The following is a 10,781-nucleotide window of genomic DNA, read 5'->3' on the forward strand; positions in this document are numbered from 1 at the left end:
TTCTGCCAATCTGGTCCATCTGTTTTTTAGTACAATACCAAACAAAGCTGTGAATTACGGATATCTTGGACTTTTTAAAATTCTGCAATATCTATTGTACTTACAGACAAGTCTGTCCAATATTAATACTTCGTGTCCTATACTGTAATGAATATATCAGATAAATCTAAACCAGTACTTCTCCATATTTTTGGTGTATTTTTAAATTTTTCTACTGATATTTCCGAAATGTTTGCAGCATCTCCTTTGCTGCTGCAGGAGTAATATGGCCATTTTCAAGGGATGAATTTGATGCACTGAAATCATATTACATAAGAAACATGAGGCCAAGTTCAGGTTAAAGGAGTTTTTTGATGAGAGAAGGAGGATAAATACTGCAAAAGCTTCTTTCAGCGGCTGTCCATAAGGTTGTCCTTGTACTGACAGACTTTGGCTTTACAACTGAAATACAAACAGGACAGTTTAAACAAATCAAACTGGACTATTGGAGTGCTTTGATTTCCAGTAAATGTTTGCTCATGTAGAAATAACTGTGAAGGATGGTGGATTCATAATGTTGGATTCAGGATGTTAAACTCTCTGAGGAGGCGACGACAAGAGTTAAACTACAAAATGATCACAATTCAAATGTATTTATGATGACATTTGTCACCAGTTTATCCAAAAGTCAGTAAAATTGGTCAAAGTAGAACATTCTGAGGCTATGTGTGTCACGTATGAACACAAAACCACTACAAAGAGAAAATAAATCACCACAGAGACACACAAAACACCACAAAGACACAAAACAACACAGACACAAAACCACCCTAACGAGACACAAGAAGATGACAAAAACCCACAAAACAACCACAACAAGATACAAAACTATCACAACAAGATAACAATCTACCACAAAGAGACACAAATGAATGCTCAGAGTCTGTGGTCCATATTAACACAGTATAAACACTCACTGGATGCTGGTTGTGTTCCAGGCTCCTATCAGTTGTGTGTCTGCAGCATCACAGAGGAGGAAAGTCACGTGTTTCATCCGTCTATAAACCTGAAGCTTCCGACAGTCTGAGACACAATCAGACAGCAGCTCTGAAGCCTCCGTCTGGTCCTGAAGCCTCCGTCTGGTCCTGAAGCCTCCGTCTGGTTCTGAAGCCTCCGTCTGGTCCTGAAGCCTCCGTCTGGTCCTGAAGCCTCCGTCTGGTTCTGAAGCCTCCGTCTGGTCCTGAAGCCTCCGTCTGGTTCTGCCAATATCTGTTTTTTCAGGTGAGTTCTGTGACATTTGTGGGTCCAGCAACCTGCTGCCTCTTTCACCTGAAGACTTTAGATCCTCTAGAGACAGAACAGCCATGGAGGAGAGAAAATGTCAGTGACACAGAATGAACAGGAAACTCAAGTTTTTATTATCTGTTATTTTAATTGTTCAGACACGTTGTAAGACATTTGGGAACATTTATGATATTGAAGACATATTTGGAGAAAATCTGTGCACATTTCATCCACTCATTTCATTTCATTTAGTCTTTTTCACACAGGACATGTTTTGAGTAATTTCCAACTATTTTCAACTCATTCAAGACAATTTGGGTCATTTGGGAGAATTTTCAAGTTAGTTATTTACTAAGAGTTATTTTGGAGTGTGAGTCATTTTAACCAAGTTTTTGTCACTAAGGACGAGAACATGAGGCATCATGAACAATGTCTTTTATTGAGGACACATTTTGAGTCATTTGGAAAAAAAATTTCGAATAACTTTTGTCCATTTTTGGGGGGTTTATTCTTTTAGTAAATTATTTGAGTACAATCACATCAGAAAAACTTGAAATGTTTTTGAACAGAATTCATTGCACGTCTTGAATTATTCCATGACTTCTGAACGTCTTTCAGAGGATGTTGTAAATATTGAACCACTATTAAAACAGAACAAGGATGGTTGTGTGGAATGTGTTAATAAAGCAGCAGCTGGTATAAAAACTATCACAAAGCTGGATTTGTTGGACATGAATTCAGGCAGATGAGGAAACTTACTGGGGACTATTTAGTCCAGGAGGCAGCCAGATCCAAACTGATTCCAAAGTTCTATTTCTAGTCATGAAGAACATTTAATTTAGATTCTGTTTTTTGGTTCCTAAACTAAATTTTTCTCATTTCAGATGAAGTGTAAACATGTTACTGCTGTCTGTTCTCACTAAAAGTCTTGTGAACTAAATTCCTGCAACATCTGTAAAACATATTCACTCCCAATAGAAGGTTTCTCCTACATTGACTCATGGTCACTTTAATTTGGCTTTTGTTGACAAGATTTTTTGAAAGGCTCTTTTATGTCAAAGTGAAAACAGATTTTTCTGTTAGGCTCCACAGGGATCATGAGTGAACAGAACTTCTCAAGTCCAGACACTAATCCTCAGTTGGATTGAGGTCTGAACTCTGACTCGGCCTCCAGAACTTTCACCTTGCTGTCTTTACACCATTTCTGTGGAGCTTCAGCTGTTTGCGTCAACTCATTGTCTTGATGGAAAACAAATCTTCCCCAAGTCTCAGTTCTCTTCAGACTGCATCAGGTAGTCCTCCAGGATTTCTGCAGAATTTTCTGCATTCATTTTACCCTCTACCTTTACAAGCCTTCCAGGACCTTCTGCTGAGAAACATCCCCACATCATGATGCTGCCCACACCATGCTTCACATCATGATGCTGCCACTTCCATCCGTCACACCATAAATCACCACCATTTTGGTCTCCTCATACCAAAGAACCATTTTCCACTTGACTTCAGAGGCTCCACATGTCTTCTGGTCAATTCTAGTCCAGATTTATTAAGAGCTTTTTCCAACAGTGTCTGTTTCTTTGTCACTTTACCCAGAGGAGTCACAGATGTCTTGGTGCCTCCTTCACTACTGTTTTTCTTTGATTGATTGATTGATTGCTGTTAATAATTTGATAAATAATATATTAAGTGAAAAGGCAGCAGACGAAGGTCATGTATTTCAATAAATGTTTCATAGATCAGCTGTAGTACCTGATTGTTCCACCAGGTGGAACCTCTTACTGTTTAATACTGTAGAGACCAGAGGAGGTGTCACAGTTCATGTTGGCAAACAGAGAGCAATTGTGGGAGTTTAGCAATGGGCACCATGACAAAGACTTTTGTGGAGGTTAATGACCTCTAACTAGTGTTAAAAAGTAATATCTTTATCAGCATATGGAAAAGCATCTACTTTACTTATTTCATCGTATTGATTGATCCATTATTGAATGATATTGGCTGACTATCAATTAAGAAATTACTTTAAAATGTCAGTTATATAGCGCTGATACCAGAATTTAAAAATTCTGCTTCTCATCCATCACAAGAACTGATAAACAAAATAGGTAAACAAACGCTCAGCCATTGTATTCAGGGACTGAGATTATGGATGTTTTTCAGCTTCTAAGGAAAACCAGAACAGTTTAAAGGCTATGAAGGAGGATGCCTCTCTCTAAACTCTACCTTTACATGTGTGTTGCAGTAATGGCGTTCCCACGGCGGTTGGCCTCCATGTTGCTGGTTTCATGGATCCTTCTCCTCTACTGGACGGCCTCCTCTGCAGAGTCACATGACCTCCACCAGTCCCCCAGGATCCGCAGACAGATGGCTTTTCGCACCAGAGAGGTCGTTGCAGCATCCTCACAGGTGGTCAAAGACTCTCTGACCGTCATCAAAGAAGCTTTGGCAAGTGCTCAGGCCAGTCGGGCGATTGATGTGATCAAGAGTATCTCCAAAGTTGCCAATCTGGCGCCCGGCATTGCAGGTCTGGTTGCATCCTTTATCAACGTGGCGCTGGCCTTCATCCCTCAGGAAAACCCCCTGACAGAGCTCAGGAGGGGCTTTGATGAGGTGAATCGGAAGCTGGACTCCCTTTCCATACAGATCTTCAACCTGGCCACAGATGTGGAATGGTTCAACTACGCCAGCGTCTACTCCCAAGACGAAGTCCGCATCCTCAATGCCTGGAACAAGTTCACCGAGTTTCGTCAGAGCAGTGAGTTGGCGCAAAGCGAGGAGGCAAAACTGCAACTAGCCGAGATGTTCACCAGCCACTACGAGTCCTCAGGAGCTGAGGCCAGTGTGTCCAATCTTTACCACTACCTGACGGTCAGCAGCACGGCGCTCAGTGGAAACCTCAATAACTTGCTGATAAAGAAGTTTAAATGTGGTGTCCCTGACATCAGCAGATTCAACCTGTACTTCAGCAGCCTGCTGTGGAAGGGGATGGTGGTCAGCCAGGTCTACTGGAATCTGATGGGTTTCTACTCATCAGGCAAAGAGGACCAACATATCCAGATGTTTAAGAAGGTGCATGAAGTTCAATCATCAGCTGTGGACCTCTGTCAGAAAAACTACGAGGAGTACATGAAGAAAGACGTGGTGGAGATCACCAAAAGGCTCATCCCTGACAAAGATGCCATCGCTAAACAGGTGAAGGAGGCTCTGGACAAGAAGTACGACTGGTACAGCTGGGTGGTGCTGGTGTACGACAGCAACAATAACAGCAGTTACAAGCTGTTTGATGTGACACCGATCGAGGTGGGCAACATCATGGTGGTTGTGGCCTACACTCTGAGAGGAGATGAGGAAAATGTATACCGACTTAAACAAACAACCAAACACTGCTTTGAAGGCCAATCCTGTGAAATTGGGGATCAAATAAGTACATGTAAGTGGACATACGCATACGCTGGGGGTGGTGCAGATCCTCAACACCCAGTAGTTCTGACAGAACACGCCAAAGTAACACGTGTCCTACAACGGCGGACAGAGTTTTGCAGAACATCCAACACCGATTCAACAAGTTGACTGCAGCTGGTACATACGGGGAGGGAAGATTTCTGTTCACTTGTCCAGGAGGAAGGAGGTCTGCACTCAGAGCACATGTCAGAACAATGGAAAGTGTAAGAGGCTGCTGGACTCCAACGATTGGCTGTGCGACTGTCAGGATGGTTACCATGGAGACACATGTAACAAGAAAGTGGACATAACTCTGAAAATGACAAAAAAAAAAGTTATTAATGGGAATCATTCAGTTGCACTGATTACATGAATTACTTAATGTGTTTTAGTTTCTCTTTTTTTTTTTTGACTGAGCCTGCTTTATGAAGTTACTTTACTATTTGGCTACTTTACTATACAATGGCTCAGCACATGAAGACTCTCTTACCTAAAGCGCTCATCAGCACCACCGGTACCAAACTCAGAACCATCGAGTCCAAATTGGACACGATGATGAGTAGATGTCAGTGTTCATAGAATTCTGTAAAACCACAAACACACACCAGGCAGCAGAACACTTGATGCAGAGTTGTAGTCTTCCACACCTCTCTGCAGTTTCCTCTCAGCTGTCACCCTCCAGTAATTCAGTTAGCTTTATTGAGACTGTGTCTGTCCCCCGACCACCAAAATTCAATAAATTAAGCAAATCAAAAATAAACAAAAGACATAGTAACCATAAAAATCTAATTAAAATTAATACCACTATTTCAACTGAGCGAAGAAACAGGACAATTAAATGTGGTCTGTTAAATATTAGATCTCTCTCGTCTAAATCTCTGTTAGTAAATGATTTGATAACTGATAACCAGATTGATTTGTTCTGTTTGACTGAAACCTGGTTGCAGCAGGAAGAATATGTTAGTCTAAATGAATCAACTCCTACTAGTCATACTAACTGTCATGTTCCTCGAATCACAGGCAGAGGAGGAGGAGTGGCAGCAATTTACCTCTCTAGCTTAAAAATGAACCAGAGACCTAAACCTAGTTACAGTTCATTTGAAAATCTTACTCTCAGTCTCTCTCATCCAGATTTAAAAGCTCAGAAACCAGTTTTATTTGTTGTTGTATATCGTCCTCCTGCTCCTTACTCTGAGTTTTTATCTCAATTCTCAGACTTTTTATCTGATTTAGTGCTCAGCTCAGATAAAGTCATTATTGTGGGTGACTTCAACATTCATGTTGACGTGGACAGTGACAGCCTTACGACTGCTTTTAATTCAATATTAGACTCAATTGGGTTTTCTCAACATGTAAATAAACCAACTCATAGTTTTAATCATACCCTTGACCTCGTTCTGACTTATGGCATAGAAATCAAACAGTTAACAGTATTTCCCCGGAACCCTCTTCTTTCTGACCATTTTATGATAACATTTCAATTTACAACAATAGATTGTATAGGAGTTAAGAATAAATATCATTACAGTAGATGTCTGTCTCACAATTCGGTGACTAAATTTAAGGAAATAATACCCTCTCTATTTAGTCCAGCACCACTTACTGATATAATGGAAGGGAAATATTATAATTTTACCCCCACAGAAGTGGATTATATTGTTAATAATGCTGCAGCCTCACTGCGTACAACACTTGATAGTGTTGCACCTGTAAAAAAGAAAGTTCTATCTCAGAGAGGACCTGCTCCTTGGTATAATTCCCAGCTGCGGACTTTAAAGCAGGCATCCCGAAAGCTGGAAAGGAAGTGGTATTCCACTAATTTAGAGGAAGTTTATGTAGCTTGGAAAAATAGTCTAGTAATTTATAAAAAAGCTCTTCGTAATGCCAGGACAACATATTATTCATCTTTAATAGAGGAAAACAAGAACAACCCCAGGTTTCTTTTCAGCACTGTAGCCAGGCTGACAAAGAGTCAGAGCTCTGTTGAACCTTGTATTCCTTTAGCTTTGAGCAGTAACAACTTCATGAGCTTCTTTACAAATAAAATTATTACGATTAGAGAAAAAATTAATCTGGCCCTTCCTACAAATGTCACAGATGTATCATCGAGTACAGATACTTTAGAATTGGCTGTAAGACCAGATGGATATTTAGAATTTTTCACCCCCATACATCTCTCTGAACTCATTTCAATAGTTTCTACATCCAAACCATCAACATGTCTTTTAGATCCTATCCCAACTAGACTGTTCAAGGAGGCTTTACCTTTAATTAATTCCTCAATGTTAGATCTGATTAATCTCTCTCTAGTAACAGGTTATGTACCACAGGCTTTTAAGGTTGCTGTAATCAAACCTTTACTTAAAAAGCCCACTCTAGATCCAGATGTTTTAGCCAACTATAGACCAATTTCCAACCTCCCATTTCTCTCCAAAATTCTGGAAAGAACAGTTGCAAATCAATTATGTGAACATTTACAAAGGAATAGCTTGTTTGAAGAGTTTCAGTCAGGCTTCAGAGTGCATCATAGCACAGAAACAGCTCTGGTGAAAGTTACTAATGACCTTCTCATAGCGTCAGATAATGGACTGGTCTCTATACTTATTTTATTGGACCTTAGTGCAGCATTCGATACAATCGACCACAAACTTTTATTACAGCGACTAGAACATTCTATTGGCATTAAAGGGACAGCACTGGACTGGTTTAAATCCTACTTATCAGACAGGTTCCAGTTTGTGCATGTCAACAATGACTCTTCTGAGCATACTAGGGTTAATCATGGAGTTCCTCAGGGTTCTGTCTTAGGACCAATACTGTTCACACTATACATGCTTCCCTTAGGCAACATTATTAGGAAGCACTGTATTAATTTCCATTGTTATGCTGACGACACTCAATTGTATTTATCTATGAAGCCAAATGAAACTAATCAGCTAGCTAGACTGCAAGATTGTCTTAAGGACATAAAGACCTGGATGACCTATAATTTCTTACTACTAAATTCAGACAAGACTGAAGTCATTGTATTTGGCCCCAAACATCTTAGAGAATTGCTTTCAAAGCATATAGTTACTCTGGATGACATTACATTGGCCTCCAGTACTACTGTGAGGAACCTCGGCGTTATCTTTGACCAGGACATGTCCTTTAACTCGCACATAAAACAAATCTGTAGGACTTCCTTTTTCCACCTGAGAAATATTGTGAAAATCAGGAACATCCTGTCTCAGAGTGATGCAGAAAAACTAGTCCATGCATTTGTTACTTCTAGGCTTGACTACTGTAATTCCTTATTATCACGTTGTCCCAATAGCTCTCTGAAATATCTACAGCTGATCCAAAACGCTGCAGCCAGAGTACTGACGGGAGTTAGCAAGAGAGATCATATTTCTCCTATATTGGATTCTCTTCATTGGCTTCCTGTTAAATCTAGAATAGAATTCAAAATCCTTCTTCTGACATATAAAGCTCTTAACAACCAATCTCCATCATATCTTAAAGACCTGATAGTACCATATTATCCTAGCAGAACTCTTCGCTCTCAAACTGCAGGCTTACTTGTTGTTCCTAGAATCTCTAAAAGTAGAATGGGAGGCAGAGCCTTCAGTTATCAGGCACCTCTCCTGTGGAACCAGCTCCCAGTTTGGGTTCGGGAGGCGGACACCCTCTCTATTTTTAAGACCAGGCTTAAAACCTTCCTTTTCGACAAAGCTTATAGTTAGGGCTGACTGGGGGACCCTGACGGGGTATGCTGGTGTTTTCATTTGCACAACTGACTTCCCCTCTTGACGTCCCTTTAGTTTGCCCCTAGTTATGCTGCTATAGGCCTAGGCTGCTGGGGAACCTCTCTTGATGCACTGAGCCCTTCTCTAACTACCTATGTATTTACTATATATACCATTATTGCATTACATTCACTCTGTTTCTTTCTGTGTCCTTTCTCCGAGTGTCCCTGGTCCCAGAGCTGGATGCTGGATGCTTCAGATGTGTGGCTGTGTTTTATGGTCCTTGTGTCCCACCCCCCCACCTCTCTATCTCTACCCCTCTATCTGTATCCCTCTATCTCTACCTCTCTACCTATACCCCTCTACTTCTATCCCTCTATCTCTACCTTTCTACCTCTTCTGTCCCTCTCAACCCGCCCGGCCAGCAGGCAGATGGGTCCCCCCACATTAGAGCCGGGTTCTGCTCGAGGTTTTTTTCCCTGTTAAAAGGGTGTTTTCCTTGCCACTGTCGCCTTTTGGCTTGCTCTGGGGGTCAGGCATATGGGTTCTGTAAAGCGTCTCGAGACAATTTGACTGTAATTGGCGCTATATAAATAAAATTGAATTGAATTGAATTGAATTGATGGAACAAGAACAGATTTAAAAAGTTGTTTTAGTGCCACCATGTGTTGGAAAAATGTCTGTCTGAAAATTATTCTAAAGGATTAAAGATTTCTAAAAGAAATAAACAGCATCACGTCTTCAATGCAATAAAACCTTGTGTCCCTGAATGCATCACGTTTATCATCAGAAAACATGTACCTGAACATGTTTAACATATAGATACCATGTGTTCCTGAATGCGACACAGGCTGAATTTCTGAAAAACACACCTGTCCTTGAATCCACCACATGTTTAATGTCTGGAAAACCACCCATGACCCTGAATGCACCACTTGTGAAATATATAAAAACCACACATTTCCCTGAATGCACCATAGTTTAATGGGTCAATATATAAATGTGGGACTTTTTGTAACATAGTTGATATTTTTGCTGTTTTCAGGCCTAAAATCAACATGGCCGCCTATAACCAAACACCACATGGCATTTTTAGAGAAAGATTTTTCTAAATATTATATATACAATTGAATAAAATTGAAATTGAAAGTTATTTATAAAAATATTGTCATAAACCTGTTGACACGCCATAAATCCACACTTGACTCACACACTACTTTATATTAAATAACTCAGAAAGCCTTGGAGTCTTGCCAGTCTTTTCTTCAGGAGGAAATGACATCATGTGGAGCAGGTCATGTGATCTGGAATTAACACACTTCCTTGAGAGGTGTTTTTGTAATGGGTAACTTAGCGGAAAGCGATTTCTCAGACACAGATACCATTTGTTGTTTTCCATGTAAAATTTGATATATTACCAACAAAGAAATATGTCATGATTATCTCAACTTAATAGAAAGAACACAATCAAAACATTTTTCGAATAAGCTCATTTTAATATTGTTTAGCTAATTAGGAAGTCATTAAATTTGGATGGTTATTTAGTTGACATTTTAGTGATATCCAGACATTTTTTTTATTAATAAGTGATTGTTTCCATAATAAATAATTATGGAATTTTTTACTTTTAATAAAAATGTATGCAGGATATATCCCATGGACTTCAAAAGCCTCTCAATTTTATATTGACCCTAATGTCTGAAAAACGCAACTGGTCCTAATTGCACCACCTGTTAAATATCTGAAAACCACGTGTCCCTGAACGCACCACATTTTTAAGATCTGTTTTGGTTTTTTTTGTTTTTTGTTTTTTTTTAACAAATATTTCATTTTCATTTAATAGATATAAACTAGTGCTGTAAAACTATAAAAAAAATTTCAATCAGATTAATCACCAGGTTGCTGTGGATTAAATTTCGATTCATCACAATTAAATATCATTCATTTTGAATCTATATTAATCGCGTTTCATTTTACATGCGCAAACAGACTCAAGAAAGAAGAGAATATATTTAATACTTAAGGTGTTTATTAAACACCTTTAAAGGTTCATGTTAGAATCCCTGACTAATGCATGCTTTGTGTTAATGTGGTACTTTAACCTGGAAGTGCTTCGGTGGAAAAAACCCTCCTTCCTCCAGAGTGTGCATATTACTGTATGTTGGTCGACTGTTCTGTCTTGGGGTTTATTTGTACTCAAATTTCCCACCTACTAACCGTGCTGTTCAGTAGGGCCCTACCAATATGGATTTTTTGTGATTTGATTCCAATATTTGGCAGAAAAAAATTCCAACCACTGATTAATCGTCCATTTAATTTAAAATATATATCATGAAAATAACTTCTTTTTTG

At 39.4% G+C, this 10,781-nt stretch overlaps 1 protein-coding gene across 1 annotated transcript; it reads left to right on the top strand.

Moving 5' to 3' along the window:
• The first annotated feature begins 1,068 nt into the window (after nt 1-1,068).
• Nucleotides 1,069-9,184, top strand: LOC111583434 (SE-cephalotoxin-like). The gene is given in 3 exon segments (XM_055005480.1): nt 1,069-1,260; nt 3,503-4,766; nt 4,768-9,184. Coding segments are annotated over 2 exon segments (1,569 nt in total). The 5' UTR covers nt 1,069-1,260; nt 3,503-3,504; the 3' UTR covers nt 5,075-9,184.
• The last annotated feature ends 1,597 nt before the right edge of the window (nt 9,185-10,781 follow it).

Source organism: Amphiprion ocellaris, chromosome 19 (assembly GCF_022539595.1).
Source record: "Amphiprion ocellaris isolate individual 3 ecotype Okinawa chromosome 19, ASM2253959v1, whole genome shotgun sequence".
NCBI classification, from domain to species: domain Eukaryota; kingdom Metazoa; phylum Chordata; class Actinopteri; family Pomacentridae; genus Amphiprion; species Amphiprion ocellaris.